The 18,703-nt window shown below is 39.0% G+C and overlaps 1 protein-coding gene across 1 annotated transcript in view; it reads right to left on the reverse strand.

The window, feature by feature from the left end:
• The window catches only part of ELP3 (elongator acetyltransferase complex subunit 3), a 112,778-nt gene that overhangs the window by 59,632 nt on the left and 34,443 nt on the right, over window positions 1-18,703 (reverse strand). The window contains exons 8-9 of the mRNA XM_004270701.4: window positions 7,155-7,316; window positions 3,852-3,978 (exon numbers count right to left, since the gene is read on the reverse strand). Coding sequence (XP_004270749.1) covers window positions 3,852-3,978; window positions 7,155-7,316 — 289 coding nt within the window. The remainder of the gene's footprint in view (window positions 1-3,851; window positions 3,979-7,154; window positions 7,317-18,703) is intronic.

Consider the following 18,703-nt stretch of genomic DNA (forward strand, 5'->3'; position numbering starts at 1 on the left):
TAATGGACTTTGAAAGATTTCGCATTACTAACAAGAGGTTCTGGAGATAAATTTTTCCTCAAGAGAAACTGACACTCTCTAAGCATTTTCAGCAACCTGAGCTTGGATATCCAGGAGCAGTCTAATTTTAAAAGAATAAAATACAAAAACAGCTAAAGGTTATTTTGAGTAGTAAATGATATACCATTTTGGAGACCTGAGGACAGATGGAAAGGGTGAAGTTAATGCTCAGAGGATAAATTCCTAAGATGTTAAACATTCTCCATCACAACCAGGACTTTCAGCTTATAAGAAAAAAGAAAACTTCACTTCAAAAATAAATCTCAGTTACTGAAAAATATAAGCAAGTGCTATTTATCACAAACAGCTATGAGCTCTGTACCTACCACTAGATAAGAGTGTGAATCTGCAATGAACAGACGCAAATGACCAGCTCCGCTCTTAGTGACCCGGAACTGACCTAAGCAACAAGGTGTGAGAGCAAAGCCAATTTATAACTAACACATGCAGGCACATAGCTGGCTAGAGGCTTTATGGATCCGTGCCAGGCAAGGCTATCCTGTCCTCTACAGATATAACATTTTTTAGACTTCTACAATTATACAAGTAGACCCTTTACTTAGCAACCCTTCCTATGGATAAAACACATTAAGGAAACTGTATCTGTGGGTTGCTAATAATGTGACAATAAAATAAAGTAGGGAAAAAAGAAGTTTTTAAAGTGTAAAATATACTGCCTACTAATTCAGGAAAAGTTGTGAATTCCAAATAGGCCCAAACAAGATTTCTTAAACAAAAACTAGTTTAAAAAAATTTTAGTAAACGTTTTATTGAAATATATCTTAGTATAAAAAAGTACACAAATCATAAGTGTACGCCTTGATAGATTTTTACAAATCATGTAGCCAGCACCTAGACACTCAAATCAAGAAAAGGCACCTTATCCAAACCTCAGAAGTCTCCCATATGCCTGTTTCCAGCTACAATTCCATCCAAAGCTTCTGAACCTCACATTAATAGGATTGTACGTTAGGTAGTCTTTTGGATCTGGTTTCCTTTGCTCAATATTATGCTGAATAGAATCAGCCACGTTGTTGCATGAAGTCATAATTAATTTACTCTTATTGTTTTATGTATTTCATTGTTTGACTACACCACAACTTACAATATTGATGTATTTGACTTTAATGGACACTTGTGTTGTTTCCAATCTGATGATACTACACTCAGTAATTTGTGACTGTGTCTTGGTAAATATGTGTGTGCATTTCTGTTGGGTAAACGTGAAGGAGTAGAATTGCTGGGTCATGGAGTATGCCTACGTTCACTTTTAGCAGATATTGTCAAACAGTTTTCTAATATGATGTACTATATTCCCACTGGCAGTAAATGAAAGTTCCAGTTGCTCCATACTCTTACCAACACTTGATATTGTCTTTTTTCATTTTAGCTATTCTTAGCTATTCTGATGAGTATACAGTAGCCATGCATTGTAGTTTTAAATTTCATTTCTTTGAAGATAAATGACTTTGAGAACTTTTAAATAGTTTTACTGAATATTTGAATATCCTATCTGTGAAGTGTTTGTTCAAGTTTTTTTTTTTCCCATTCTCCTATTAGGTGGTCTGTCTTTTTTTTTTTGCGGTAGGCGGGCCTCTCACTGTTGTGGCCTCTCCCGTTGCGGAGCACAGGCTCCGGACGCGCAGGCTCAGCGGCCATGGCTCACAGGCCTAGCTGCTCCGCAGCATGTGGGATCTTCCCGTACCGGGGCACAAACCCGTGTCCCCTGCATCAGTAGGCAGACTCTCAACCACTACGCCACCAGGGAAGCCCATGTCTTTTTCTTTTTAATTGATTTGTAAAAATATTTAAGACCATCTATAGATTAATTTTTCAAGAATTTTTCTCTAGAGAGAAATCAGATTTCACATTTTAGCTCTATTTTATTACTCATTTGCTGGGATGCAGTTAGAAAAGGCATATGGTCTGCTCACATTCCCTGTAGGTTTCTTTGAAAAGATTATAAACAAGCAGATAAATCCGTTTACATGAAGGGCTGTCTTTGCAATATTATTTCTGAACTATTCTTTATTTTGAAGACACTAAGAAAATGAACTTTAAGACTCAGCTATTTGCTATTACTTGACATATTTTTTCCAAGGGCACTTAAAGTTATGAATTCTGGTTATACCACTGGCCCACCTAGGAGCTGTGCTAAAGAAAAGTGTGTTTCAGGTGCCTTTTAGGCTTGAAGTCTGGGTGCCTGGCTAGTACTACTGAGGGGAAGATACTAGACTCAAAATCTATTACATAGTCAATATGGGGGAATTAATAACATCTGTGAATTAATGCTGTCTTATAAAATAGGCTTTTATTTGTAATTCATTGGCTTAGAAACAATAAACTTTTTAAAAGGAAATAATTATTAACTTCACAAATAAGGCATGATGAATTCTATTGTTCTAATAAACAGAGCAAAATAAAAGCAATTTTGTGGATGAAATAACTTGATAAATATTTTCATTCTCTTCTCTAAAAGGATATCCTTAAGCCACTTTCCCTATTTGAGAATCTGAAGGAAAAAAGCGTTTTGAGCAATCTCATTTCCCAAGACAAAGCTAACATGAATCAAGCTAACATGTGATAGAGTAAAAACAAACAAACAAACAAAGAAACAAATGAACCCCAGAGCTAGGTATTAAAATTCAAAGAACAGAAAGGCTAGAGGAAAACAGAATATTTTCTTCCACTGTTTAATGAAATGCTGTACGAGAAAGGCAGTTCTAAGCTTAGAAGTATCTTAAGAAATCATCACTAAGAAAGTAAGTAAGTAAATAAGATTTGACAACAGAAACAAAAGGTCAAGGATAGGTTGGGGGAAATATTTTTAACAAATATAAAAAACAATCCATAATGTTATTACCTAGAAAGTCCATATAATTAATATTAAAAATATTCATATCCAATAGAGTAACTGGTCAGAGGACAAAAATACACAATTCCAAAAAGAATTATACTTATTAAATACAAACCTGAAAAATACATTACTTATAATTACAAAATACAAGTTGAAACGGCACTTTTATCCATCAAATTAACGAAGATAAAATATTGTATATGTGTGTGTGTGTATATATATATATATATATATATGTATGTATGTAGAAAATACATACATAGGAGAGAATTATTTTGGGAAAAAGATAACCCTGCTGAAATGAGTATAAGTTGTTACAACCCTAGGAAAAACAACTAAGTAATATGGTGAGATTCTTAAAGTAGTTATACCTTTACCTGATAATTCTACTCCAGGGAATTTGTCCTAAAGAAATAACCCTAAATACTACAAAAAATTACAGGCGTAAAATTTGTTGATGTGCAGTCTATTTATAATATCAAAAACTGATAATATCTTCAATTAAAAAAACTGGAAGTGGTTAAGCAAAGTATGGCATATTTGTTCAATGGAAATTAAGTGGATATTTAAATATGTTAACCTTTTAACAGAGACCAGGCTATAACAGGAATAAATGCTTGCTATAATGTTAAGTGAAAAAGCTATTAAAATAATTACCTATCATATACGTAAGTATATCTTTGTGTATCTATGTATCACCCACCTCATCCCCTAAAAAATCCTAAGTATAAAAAAGTCCTGGGAGTATACTGACATGTTAGAGTTTTATTTGGTGTCGGGGCTGTGAGTGACTCCTCTTTCTTCACTGTGTCATAATGAGAATGTCTTGCTTTAATAATGGGAAAAAAATCAACAGTAAATAATCAAAGAGCAGAGAGGGTAGAAGCAGCATGCAGAGGCATTCTCAAGTAGCCTGGTTTAAGGTAACACTTACTGTAAATTGTTCAATGTCTCTCTCTAGTCCCACATTTGGCAGATCGGGCATCATATGAGCCACAACTTTGAAACCAGAATCTTTGGCCAGGTGAAAGGACTCACATACCGCCTTCACAGTGTGGCCCCTGAAGAAGAAAATTCACTACCTGTTACACAAATAAATGGGCAACAAGGTGAGTACAAGGAATAGAGGGAAAACAATCTCTGAGACAGGTAACAGTAGCTCTATAATGAAGAATATGGTTGGGGAAAAAGAAATCTTAGAAAGTCATTTTTACATCTCCACCTCTGAGAAGGCCTGGAAAAAAATAATTTTACTTCTGAGATATTTCTCAGAAATTCCCTTATGCACTTACTCAAAGTTCTGACAGTAAGTGACTGAGGTCACAGGAGTTAATATACACTAAAATTATTTGATTTAGCATCATCGGCCAAAATAAGCTTGCTAATGTAAATATCTAGGTTAAAAACAAGAATAATGAGCCCAAAACCATGCAGGAGCAGCATCTTGTTATGCTCTTTCCTTTAAAAATCTTTTAACAAATAATTTCATTTGGAGAAAGAAAGGGAGGGAGGGGGGAAAGAGAGGGGAGAGAGAGGGGAGAGAGAGAGGGGGGAGAGGGGGAGAGGGAGAGAGGGAGAGAGGGGGAGAGGGGGAGAGGGGGAGAGGGGGAGAGGGGGAGGGAGAGGGAGGGGGAGAGGGAGAGGGAGAGGGAGAGGGAGAGGGAGGGAGGGAGGGAGGGAGGGAGGGAGAGATATATCTATACACAAAGTAGATTTCACTCTGGTGGGTTGGAGGGCCCTAAAAAAAAAAGTAAGAAGAGAGAATGGTTTAGTGACAAGGCAGAATCATTTGGGGCCAGCTGTATAAATCATCTTAACATTCTAGTGCCACATTCAAGTAAGAAGCAAGCCCGAATAATAGTTTGGGGCTACTAAAGACTGAAGCCCTGTGTCAATCCTTTCACCACCTAGCCATTCCCATTCACCACCAAAGAATCCTACAAACCATGGACTCCTTCCCACTCTCTGAAGGTTCCCATCCATTTCCATGGCTTCCATCTCTAATCTCTCTCTCTTTTTTTTTTTTTTACGGTACGCAGGCCTCTCACTGTTGTGGTCTCTCCCGTTGCGGATCCGGACGCGCAGGCTCAGCGGCCATGGCTCACGGGCCCAGCCGCTCCGCGGCATGTGGGATCCTCCCAGACCGGGGCACGAACCTGTGTCCCCTGCATCGGCAGGCGGACTCTCAACCACTGTGCCACCAGGGAAGCCCCTCTAATCTCTTTTTGCTAATGACTTCTCAATCTATATGACTGGGCCAGGCCTCTCTTCTGACACCACGCCCAAATATCCAATACTCTAATGCTGCACTGTACAATATTAGAGTCACGAGGCACACGTGGTTATTCAAGTTTATCTTTAAATTAATTCAGATGAAAAATTCAATTCCTCGGTTGTGCTATCACAGTGGACAGTGCGGGTGCAGAACATTTCAGTCACTGCAGAATGTTCTGCTGGACAGCCCGCTCTAAAGCAAACCTTCAACCAGTTGTCCCACAAGTATCTAAAACTTAGTTTATTCAAAATGAAACTAATCTTCCCTCCAAGCCTCACTATTTCCCATTCTCTCTTACCCTCATTCCCACTCAGTCACCGAACACTGCTTTTCAGGACATCATTTCCTGCTTAAATTACCGCAGCAGCCTCTGAACTGACCTTGCTTCTAGCTTGGTCTCCTTAGTCCACCCTCACACTGTGATCCCCAGGACTTCCCTGCTGGTCCAGTGGTAAAGAATCCGCCTTCCAATGCAGGGGACGCGGGTGCAATCCCTGGTCAGGGAACTGAGATTCCACATGTCGCAGGTCAGCTGGGCCCGTGCACCTCAACTAGAGCCCGCATGCCTCAAACTACAGAGCCCGTGCACAACTAGAGAAGAGAAAACCGGCACGCCACAAATAGAGAGAAGCCCGTGCACCATAACAAGGAGCCTGTGTGCCGCAACTGAGACCTGATGCAGCCAAAAATAAATAAATAAAATAAAAAACGAATTTTTTAAAATAAATAAATAAATAAAATAAAATGCAGATATGTCTTGATCACAAGTTAGCTTGCAGCCGGGCCTTGGATTAAAGCCCAAACTTGCTGGGTTGACTTCTAAGGCGCCCCATGGTCTGGCCATCCTGCTGACCCTTTCAGCCTCACCTCTTACCACGCTCCTACCTCACGCTCCACACTCCCACCAAATGAAACCACTCCAATTTCCCGAAATGTGCCATGTGCTCCTATCCTCAGGAGCTTGCTCGTACTCTTCTTTCTGCCTGAAAAACTCTGCCTCTTCCCCACCTGACTAACTCAGACTCTTCCTGTAAGTCTCAGCTTCGATGTCACTTTCTTCAAAAAGCTTCCCTGACCTTCCAGAGACTCCTTCCACCCCCAAGGTACCTCTCTGGTGTAGCCTTCGTTACTGCAGCAGCCCTACCAGCGTTCCCGGTTCAAGGCTTCCCCGACAAGAACGCATCCTATGCAGGCTGATCTTTCTCAAGCTTGATATCCATCTGACTCTTCCTGTGCAAAATATTTAATAGACCTCTATTACCTAACGGGAAGCATCCGCCCTCCTTAGCCTGGCACTCTTCCTGGTTGTTGCTAAGATGCTGACCCATGTGTTTCCCTAGTTTCCCTTTACTTCCTTCTCTGAGCACAACCCTCTGCCATGTCTACCCAAATCCTATTAAAGTGAAGCAGCCTTTAAGGTCCAACTCAACACACACTTACTCCCTGAAGCCTGCCTTTATTTCTGGAGGGAAGAGAACTTCATATGGCTCTATCAACCCTTATTTCTTTCCTTCCTTAGACTCCCAAATTTCTCAAAGTTTATACCCATCACCTCACCAGCCTTTCTTTCACTACCCTACCAACTGGCTTTGCTTCACCAAAACTAATCTCTTAAATCTCACACTAGTTTCCTTCTTGTTCAAACCCTTTTCTTTGTTCCTATTCTCCTTGGCCTTCTCTCATGCTTTAAACTACTAACCTTGAGCCCTGCCCTCTGCTTTCCATATGGGAAAGGCTACTTATCGCAAGAATTGGAAGAGAGATGAGCATGTTTATAGACTACTGGAAAAAAGCCAGTAAACAAAGACCGAAAATCAAGGAAGGAGGAGATGGAATTAAGAGCACAGACAGAAGAATGAATAGGAGGAATTCCTAGACCTCTCCCTGTCAGATGGGTAGTAACACAGATCCAATCGGTGGGGGAAAAGGAAGCCTTGTGCAAGATCATCTGCACCGTCTTACCGGTTGGTATCTCTGGCCACATCCTCATAGACACTCTGCACCCCAATCTCCAGCCTTGTGCAGCCATAAGTCAACATATCACTTAAATGCCGCTTCATGCAATAATCTGGTCTGGTCTCAATAGTAATTCCGATGCACTTTGTGAGGCTTCTCTCAGAATACCTGTAGAGTAAAATCGAAAAGTAAACAACTTGCCAAAGCTTTAGGACATCTGCTGTCATTTAAAGGATGTCTTCCTTTTGTCCTCCCGGCTCTAACCCAGTGGTTAAGAGCATGGGCTCGGACTTCCCTGGTGGTGCAGTGGTTAAGAATCCGCCTGCCAATGCAGGGGACACGGGTTCGAACCCTGGTCTGGGAAGATCCCACATGCCACGGAGCAACTAAGCCCGTGCGCCTCAACTACTGAGCCTGCGCTCTAGAGCCCACGAGTCACAACTACTGAGCCTGCGTGCCACAACTACTGAAGCCCGTGTGCCTAGAGCCCGTGCTCTGCAACAAGAGAAGCCACTGCAATAAGAAGCCCGCACACCGCAACGAAGAGTAGCCCCCGCTCACAGCAACTAGAAAAAGCCCACGCGCAGCAACGAAGACCCAATTCAGCCAAAAATAAATAAAATAAATAAATATTTAAAAAGTTAAAAAAAAAAAAAAGAGCATGGGCTCTGGAGCCAGACTATCTGAGTTCAAATCCTGGCTCTGCTATTTCCTAACTATGCAAACAGGAAAGTTATTAACCTCCCTGTGCTTCGGTTTCATTATCTGCAAAATGAGGATAATAGTAGCTATACCTCATGGGACTGACGTGACTGAGCCAGCACAAAGTAATGTTATCATCACCATTATCATTATTATTCTCCTCAGTGTGCTGCAGCCATAATCTCCTTGAAAGCAGGGATTTCAACTGTGAGAACCCTAATTTTCAATTCCTAGCAACGATTTTTCATGGAAGTGAAAACCATCTGCATTATATATTTCCCACTCCATATTTTAGAGTTATGTTAAATAAAAGAAAACAAAAGAGGGGGGAAGGGAGGGTATGCATAATGATCATAGGAATAATTCAGATGAAATGTCTTCTATACCCACAAGTCTTTTTGTCAAGCCTATTAATCTTAGCAACAACTTACAAAATTAGGAATCATTTTTCTCCTTCACTAAAACCAGATATCAGAGTAGTGAGGACCATTTTAAATTTATTTATTTATTTATTTTGGCTGCGTTGGGGTCTTCGTTGCTGCGTGCAGGGTTTCTCTAGTTGTGGCGAGCGGGGGCTGCTCTTCGTTGCAGTGTGTGGGCTTCTCACTGCAGTGGCTTCTCCTGTTGTGGAGCACGAGCTCCTGGCGCATGGGCCTCAGTAGCTGTGGCTCACGGGCTCTAGAGCACAAGCTCAGTAGTTGTGGCGCACGGGCTTAGCTGCTCCGCGGCATGTGGGATCTTCCCAGCCCAGGACTCGAACCCATGTCCCCTGCATTGGCAGGCGGATTCTCAACCACTGCGCCACCCGGGAAGCCCATGAGTACCACTTTAGATTCAAGCTAGAATCTAGAAGAGGAAAATGACTTGCTAAGTGGTCTGCTGATGCGATGGAATAGGAATCATTACCTAGAGGCCACTGCGGCCAAGCACTGCACTATATACTCCACACGCACTGAATGCTCCCGTTAGCTCTATGAAGTATGTCTTATTATCCCCATTTTACAGATAAAGAAACTGAAGTTCCTAAAGTGATTAAATACTTTGTCCAAGGGTACAGAGCTCATAAAATCCAAGTCAGGATTTGAAGGTAGGTCTGTCTGACTTCAAAAATACTACCCTGTGTTTCACTCTATCACATGGCTTGGACAATTCAGCATGGGACATCAGATCTGTCCTCTCTTCAACTTCTCCTAGAACGAAATAATTCTTCTCAGTGTACCCTTCTACAACTTTCTCAATTCTTCGGGCAGGGTGAGGGAAGCCTTTTTTTGCCACTTAATTTCGTGTTTCCAAAGAAGTTCATAGCTTTTTTTCTTGAAAAATAAAAATCATAAAATTTCCATAGTTTTGTAACTACTGTTCTCCTTTAAGTTCATTTATTACTGACAATTCATAATTGTCAATAAAACTGACTTATCTAATTTAATAATAATTATTAAGAAGGTTACGAATCACTGAACTGAAGGACTGATTCTGAAGTCTTTCACTCTAGACGTTCAAAGTGTTTACTCTATTACCCTATTCCTAAGGTTTTATATAGGATTACTACAGGCAGCAAGAACCAAAGGTAAACAACTAGTCTATAGTTACTAAACGATGAATCATAAGACAAAAAAGGGCACAGATCTTATCAAATCTTGCCTCTGACAGCTAGCTTCTCTGAAACAATCAGATCAGAAAGACTCATGCCTCTCAAACAGGTGGGTCCCAAGGCATGCAGAATACATGTAACTCACCTTCTTTGAATACCAATTATTGTGTTTGGAGAAAACCATTGTTTTAAAATATTAAGGGACTTTCCTGGTGGTCCAGTGGTTAGGAATCTGCCTTCCAGTTCAGGGGACGTGGGTTTGATCCTTGGTTGGGGGAACTAAGATCCCACATGCCGAGGGGCAACTAAGCCCGTGCACCACAACTACTGAGCCTGCGCTCTAGAGCCCGCGAGCCACAACTACTGAGCCTGCATGCTCTGGAGCCTGTGCCCCCACAACTAGAGGGAAGCCTGTGCGCCACAACAAAAAAGATCCTGCGTGCTGCAACGAGGATCTTGTGTGCTATAGCCAAGACCCGACTCAGCCAAATAAAATAAATAAATACTTAAAAAAATTTAAAAAAAAGAAAACACTAATGTATTATGGAGAAAGCATATTGCATGACAGCTGAAAAAACCAAAAAGCGGAAAACTCTAAGTTTTGAGTATATTTAACAAATTTTACAATCAGGCATTCCAAAATTGTATCATAAAACCTCTCTATTAACTGATATTTTTATAAAACCCACAGTATTTCCTGGGACTTCCTTGGTGGTCCAGTGGTTAAGACTCCATGTTCCCAATGCTGGCGGCACGGGTTCAATCCCTGGTCAGGGAACAAAGATCCTATGTGCCGCAAGGCGCAGCCAATAAATAAATAAGTAAACACAAACAAACAAAACAAAACAAAAAAACAACCCACAGTATTTCCTAAAAAGATGCCATTAAGTTATCAGCAAAGTTGGCAGCACAACAGTACCTAGCAATACTAAAACTAGAGGACAGGCAACTGCACAGATGGGAATTCATCTAGAGGAAAGAGAAATCCACTAGCTAATCTCTATTGCACAGATCATCAAAGGCCCAAGCAAGACTGATAGAGAAAGCTGCTGCGAGGATGATAAGGTCTCTTCATAAGTAGTTAGAATGTAGTACAGGACAGAGGCAAACCTTATTTGCAAACAATAATTTAACTCCATTTCAAAAGTGTCTTTCCTCTTGGGGAAAATGTCATTACCTTTTGCAGGAGCAGAAATGGAGGAACAAAAAATAACTCGTTTTTAAAAGCCAGTATTTTCTATTTACCACTATCTTTCTTTCAGAATTGTATTTTCATCTGAAAAGCAATTAAGCAGAAATACCTATGAAATTTGAGCAAAAACAATGGAGTATTTTCTAAAGAACAGAATATAAGGTCATCTTATACAGCATAAGGTCATTTTTAAAAGGATTTTTGTTAATGCTATATTTAGTTCTACATATCACTAATTCTTGCCTCTTCATTAAAGGGAGATGTAAAGATATCAGTATGATTGGTTTTTTAAAATATTGCAAATATGTTCACAAAGGCTGTCAACTAATCTAAGCAAAATGTCTGCGCTGGCATTTTATGGCCTGCTATAACCCACCACACTGTTTAGACAGCCATCCGACAGTGTGGCTCTCATTCACTACCGAGTTCAATTACCATACCATTGGGGAGCGGGGAGAGGCAGACTTGTTAAATTCTTAGGCGTTTAGGAAATGTACCAAAATTTCCAACCGTGATCATGAGCTTCTAAGAGACAAAGTCAGGACTTGGACCCAGGTCTTCTGATTCCAATTCCACTTCTCTTTTTGTGGCATTATAGGGTCATTTTAAATAAGCCTAAATGCCACCACTGTGGGGCTATGCTGAATCCTACACTTTTCTGTATGCCATAGGAGTGGCATCAACTATAAAAGATGCTGATGTTCTCTGTGAAGCATAATTTAAGCCAATAACTTATGCCGACAGCATTTATTTTTTAACTGGGGGGTTGGGGCTAGGAGGGGGTGGGAGATGGGACAATAACCTGGGAACATAAAAGCAAATAAAAACCAAACGCTACCCAGACTTCAAAACAAAGTTCAAATACATTTCTCCTGCCATGACATCTTCCCAGCGCCTCTAAGTAATTCTGCGCTCTCATCCCTAACATACCTTGCCCCTACTCCGAATGGAGTTTGTCTTGTTATTTGTGGCTATGTCTGTCTATCCACCTAGACAGGAAGCTTCTGGAAGGCAGTAGGCTCGTATACATTTAGAGGTAAGGGCTTCAGCACTAAAAACTCTCCTTCAATATAAAAATTACAAATATGAAGAATGAGTAAATGAATGAGGCATAACCGAAGACATAGGAGGTCTCTCTCTACTCCCATAGCAGCCTCTAACTAATTCTACTGGTTACCTTTCCTCTTGCAAATAGTTAACCCTAAAAGTTGCTGAACACTAGGCCAGGTGATCTACAGAAAGTAAAGATACAGTAGTTCTTGTCCCAGAGATGCTCAACAGTCTAGCTGTAGGGATAAGACCCACAGCTAAAACCAAGAACCACTTAAGAACAAAGAGCCAGAAGTGGCAGATATATAACTGGATAGAAATGATTTCTTGGAAAGCATGCTTCTATTTCTGGAAGGAAGAAAGTGACCTATAAAAGTGACATCTATTGTTATTACTTACTGTCCCTTCACACTAAGGTCCCAACCAGGGGGACACGGAAGAAAGACGATGTGAAGGTCTCTTTATTATCTCCTGTAAACGGTTTCTGATTCGCTCCAAGAAGGCTGTGGCATCAAAGAACACTTCTGATTACTATTAATCTCCTGAAGTCCTCTCTAAAACCTCTGTCATTAATTAAGTTGGATGTGTCTTACTTTAGATTTCCTGTGTGAAATCTCACTAGAGGTCTAAGCCCAAATTTCTGAGAGGTTTATGGACCCTTTCCTACATGGACATCCCTCTACCTCAAACTCAACCTGCTCAAACCAAATCACAACGTAAATATTTGTAATATGTAGATTAAATATTGATCTTCATTAATCACAATGTACAAACTCTCTTTTGCATCTGCAGTCTCAAAATGAGTAAGTAGAATTTATAAACTTCTTTGGACAGCCAAAGATTTTTTTGACTTGCCAAACAACATCTGGAGTTATTGGTGTAATTCCTCAGTAGTACCACAGAACACATGCTTTTTTGGCGGGGGGCAGGGTGGTGCGGGGGCTATAATCATATCTGGAAAATATCTCAACAAAATTTTATGTTCTGTATAATGCTGTGCTAGTGATATTCCAAACTTAAGAATGACTGAGTTGAATGTTTGAGAATTTTAAAATAACTATCTTTTCCCTTTTGAGATGGTGGTCAAGTTTGCTTCCTGGATATTGGCAGTTATGTCAAGACGGTCTATAACATAAGGTTCTGCGCAACACAAACTGAGGAAACAGACAGGAACAGAAGTTCAATTTTTAAATGAGTACAACCTATGAAAAACTCACCTGGTAACATAGCTTAGAGAGTAATCAGGGACCTTTGGTCCCTTATCATGCTAGTTGACAAGGTTTAAGATATATGAAAAACAACCCATGACAGTTTGGGTTTTGATTCTTTCAGTAGCCAACAAGAATGCTACCATTTTATACTCCTAATCAGACAGCTGAAGAGCCAACATCAATGTACTATTAATAGAAAAAAAAATCATGGTTATTACACATTTTTAATATTGTATTCACATTCAAATTTAAGGGCTATACACATAAATGCATTATAGAAAAGTTGTCATTGTCAGAAAGTGACTGCTAGATGAAAAATAACCTTCGAGCACATCTTTTATTATTATTATTTATTTTTATTTTTTTTGCAGTACGCGGGCCTCTCACTGCCGTGGCCTCTCCCGTCACGGAGCACAGGCTCCGGACTCACAGGCCCAGCGGCCACGGCTCACGGGACCAGCCGCTCCGCGGCATGTGGGATCCTCCCATACCGGGGCACAAACCTGTGTCCCCTGCAACGGCAGGCGGACCCTCAACCACTGCGCCACCAGGGAAAGCCCCCGAGCACATCTTTTAGATAAAAATTCCCATTACAGTAGAAATCTTCAAAGCATACAATGTCACAGTAAGAAGTAACTTTAGAAATAATATAGTCCTGCCTCCTCATTAATAATGTAAGATAACAACAGAAATAAGTCTGCAACCTAATTTTTAATGCACAGTTCTTCCCACTGCACTCATTTAACAATGTTTTTTAAGTACAGTAAGTCCCCTACATACAAACGAGTTCCATTCCAAGAGCACATACGTAAGTCCAATTTGTTCGTAAGTCCAACAAAATTAGCCTAGGTAACCAACTTTTACAGATAATGCCAGACACATGAACTAACTTACATGACTGGACATGCAAACGCATGTTCACATCTTTGAAAGTTCGCAACTTGAAGGTTCGTATGTAGGGGACTTACTATACCTTCTCTCCTCAAGGAATTGTGTTAGGTATGACAGACCCTCTCTCTTAAGAAGACATTCCCTATTAAAGGATATAGAAAAAATGCATTGCACAGAATTAGACAATAATGGTATGCAGTAAAACCGTTACTCTTGGCTACTGAAAACCAAAGTGAGGGAGTGACTAAATTGGTAGATGCAAATATTAATGGTATCTAATGTTAACAGATTAAACATTCCAATTAAAAGGCAGACATTGTCAAAATGGATAAAAAAACAAGACTCAACTACTGTAGACTTCCATAAAACTGCCAACTAGACTGTTAAAAGAAACATAGTTTCAATGCAGAGACACATATGGGTGGAAAGTAAATGGATGGAAAAAGATACTACATAGGGAAAACAGTTAAGTATGTAAAAGCTGTAATGTCTAATTTAACATCAATAAAAGGAAACTTCAAGACCAGAAAGAAAGGACATTTCATAATGATAAAAAGGTAACTTCATATTGATAAAAAGTTCAAATACCAGGAAAACATATCAATCATAAATGTGCATACTCCTCAGAGCAGATCTTCAAAATAAATGAAGTAAAAACTAATATAACTAAAGGGAGAAATAGATAATTCTTCAATCATAGTTGGATATTTTAATCTCTCTTAGCAACTGATAGAACTACACAGAAAACAAAACAAACCAACCCCAAGACAAGGACCATCTGAACAACACTATCTACCACTTTGACTGAATTGATATTTATAGAACATTACATCCAACAACTGCAGAATACACATTCTATCAAATATACATAGTTTGTTCACCAAGACAGACCATATATGCTGAGCCACAAGATAAGCCTCAATAAAAAAACTTCAAGAAACTGAAATTGTATAGAATAGACCCTCTCTGACCAATATGGAATTAAATTAGAAATCAATGACATTAAGAAATCAAGAAAAACTCCAAGTTTTTAGAAATTTAGAAATTAAACCATCCATTTGTATATAATCCATGGATCAAAATACAAAGAATTTTAGGAAACATTTTGAACTGAATAATAATTAAAATACAACATATTAAAATTTGTGGGATTCAGCCAAAGCAGTGCTTAGGGGAAAACTTTAAAGCTTTAAATACTTATTAGAAAAGAAGAAAGGTCTATAGTGATAAGTTTCTATACCTTACTTTAGCATAGAAAGAGCAAAGGAAATCCAAAGCAAGTAGAAGATGATAATAAAAATAAAAGCAGAAATATATTAAGTAGAGGACATAAACAAAACCAAAAGTTAATTCTTTACAAAGAACAAAATTTGATAAACCTTAACTAGACTAATAAAGAAAAAAAAGAGAGAACACAGGTAATCAATATCAGGAGTGAAGGAGGGATGATCACTAACATCCTACAGACATTAAAGACAAAATAAGGGAACATTATGAACAACTTAATACCAAAAAGTTTGACAATCTGGATAAAACAAATTCCTTGAAAAGTATAATTTACCAAAATGGACACAGAAGAAACAGAAAATTTGAATATCCCTTTATCTATTAAAGGAATTGAATTAATCATCTAAGACCCTCCCATAAAGAAACTCCAGTCTTGGATAGTTTTACTGTTGAGTACTAGCAAACACTTACAGAAAAAATAATATTCATCTTACATGAACTCTTTCAGAAAATAGAGGAGGAAACACTTCATAAGTTGTTTTATAGGGCCGGCATAACACTAAAACCAAAACCTGACAAAGAAGTTACATAAAAGGAAATCACAAACCACCATCCCTCATGAAAAAAATCCTTTACAAAGTATTAGAAAGGTGAATCCAGTGATATATAAAAAGAAAAATACATTTTGACCAAATAGGGTTTATCTTAGGAATGCAAGGTTAGTTTAACATTAAAAGATCAATCAAAGTACTATATATTATCAGAATAAAGGAGGAAAATCATATGATCATTTAAATACAGAGAAATCATTAGACAAATGAGTTAATGATAAAAACTCTTAGCAAAATTCTTCCATCTGATAAAGGTATCTACAAAAAAACTCACAAGTAACACTATACTTAACACTGCAATATTGTTTTCCCTGTATTACTGGGAATAAGACAGAGAGACTCACTCTCACCACTTCTATTTAACACTGTACAGAATGTCCTAGCCGTTGCAATATGGCAAGAAAAAGAAAAGCATGCAAATCCAAACGGAAAAATTAAAACTCACTGTATTTGCAGATTATATGATTGTTTTTGAAGAAAATCCCAGCAAATTTACAAAAACAACTTTTAGAACTAAGTAGTGAATTTATAGTAGGGTCATATGATATAAGGTTAATATACAAAAATCAACCATGTATCTAGATACTAGCTGCAAACAATTTGAAAATACAATTTTTAAAAATTTCATTTAATATAGCATCAACAAAATACTTTGGAATAAATTTAACAAAAAGCTTACAAAATATCCAAACTGAAGACTGCTAAGAGAAATTAAAAAACACTTAAGGAAACCAGGAGATAGACTATGTTCAAAAACTGGAAAACAATATATTAAATGGTAATTTTCTCAAAATTCTTCTATAGTTTAAACACATTCCCAATCCTATCACACTTTTTATTTTTTACTTATTTTTCTTAACATCTTTATTGGAGTATAATTGCTTTACAATGCTGTGTTAGTTTCTGCTGTATAACAAAGTGAATTAGTTATATGTATACTTACATCCCCATATCCCCTCCCTCTTGCGCCTCCCTCCCACCCCCCCCATTTCACCCTGCTAGGTGGTCACAAAGCACCGAGCTGATCTCCCTGTGCTACGCAGCTGCTTCCTACTAGCTATCTATTTTACATTTGGTAGTGTATATATGTCAATGCTACTCTTTCACTTCATCCCAGCTTACCCTTCCCCCTCCCCGTGTCCTCCAGTTCACTCTCTACGTCTGCGTCTTTACTCCTGTCCTACCCCTAGGTTCATCTGAACCCTTTTTTTTTTCTTTTTTAGATTCCATATATATGTTAGCATACAACATTTGGTTTTCTCTTTCTGACTTACTCCACTCTGTATGACACACTCTAGGTCCATCCACCTCACTACAAATAACTCAACTTCACTTCTTTTTTGGCTGAGTAATATTCCATTGTATATACGTGCCACATCTTTATCCATTCATCTGTCGATGGACACTTAGGTTGCTTCCATGTCCTGGCTATTGTAAACAGTGCTGCAATGAACATTGTGGTACATGTCTCTTTCTGAATTATGGTTTTCTCAGGGTATATGCCCAGTAGTGGGACTGCTAGGTCATATGGTAGTTCCATTTTTAGTTTTTTAAGGAACCTCCATACTGTTCTCCATAGCAGCTGTAACAATTTACATTCCCACCAACAGTGCAAAAGGGTTCCCTTTTCTTCACACCCTCTCCAGCATTTATTGTTTGTAGACTTTTTGATAATGGCCATTCTGACCAGAGTGAGGTGATACCTCGTTGTGGTTTTGATTTGCATTTCTCTAACGATTAGTGACAACTGAGCACCCTTTCATGTGTTTGTTGGCAATCTGTATATCTTTTTTGGAGAAAAGTCTATTTAGGTCTTCTGCTCATTTTTGGATTGGGCTGCTTGTTTTCTGGATATTGAGCTGCATGAGCTGCTTGGATATTTTGTAGATAAATCCTTTGTCAGTTGCTTCGTTTGCAAATATTTTCTCCCATTCGGGGGGTTGTCTTATTGTCTTGTTTATGGTTTCCTTTGCTGTGCAAAAGCTTCAAGTTTCATTAGGTCCCATTGTTTATTTTTGTTCTCATTTCCATTTCTCTAGGAGGTGGATCAAAAAGGATCTTGCTGTGATTTATGTCATAGAGTGTTCTGCCTATGTTTTCCTCTAAGAGTTTTATAGTGTCTGGCCTTACATTTAGGTCTTTAATCTTTTTTTTTTTTTTTGCGGTACGCGGGCCTCTCACTGTTGTGGCCTCTCCTGTTGTGGAGCACAGGCTCCAGATGCGCAGACTTAGCGGCCATGGCTCACTGGCCTAGCTGCTCCGCGGCACATGGGATTTTCCCAGACCGGGGCACGAACCCACGTCCCCTGCATCGGCAGGTGGACTCTCAACCACTGCGCCACGAGGGAAGCCCTTTAATCCATTTTGAGTTTATTTCTATGTATGGTGTTAGGAAGTATTCTAATTTCATTCTTTTACATGTAGCTCTCCAGTCTTCCCTGCATCACTTATTGAACAGGCTATCTTTTCTCCATTTTATATTCTTGCCTCCTTTGTCAAAGATACAGTGACCATACGTGCGTGGGTTTATCTCTGGGCTTTCTATTCTGTTCCATGGATCTATATTTCTGTTTTTGTGCCAGTACCATACTGTCTTTTTTCTTTTTTTAACATCTTTATTGGAGTATAATTGCTTTACAATGTTGTGTTAGTTTCTGAGTATAACAAAGTGACTCAGCTATATGTATACATATATCCCCATATCCCCTCCCTCTTGCATCTCCCTCCCACCCATACTGTCTTGATTACTGTAGCCTTGTAGTATCGTCTTAAGTCAGGGAGCCTGATTGCTCCAGCTCTGTTTTTCTTTCTCAAGATTACTTCTGCTGTTCAGGGTCTTTTCTGTTTCCATAGAAATTGTAAAATTTTTTGTTCTAGTTCTGTGAAAAATGCCATTGGTAGCTTGACAGGGATTACACTGAATCTGTAGATTGCTTTGGGTAGTACAGTCATTTTCACAATGTTGATTCTTCCAATCCAGGAACATGGTATATCTCTCCATCTGTCTGTATTACCTTTAATTTCTTTCATCAGTGTCTTATAGTTTTCTGCAAACAGGTGTTTTGTCTCCTTAGGAAGAT

Source organism: Orcinus orca, chromosome 6 (assembly GCF_937001465.1).
Source record: "Orcinus orca chromosome 6, mOrcOrc1.1, whole genome shotgun sequence".
Lineage (NCBI taxonomy): Eukaryota > Metazoa > Chordata > Mammalia > Artiodactyla > Delphinidae > Orcinus > Orcinus orca.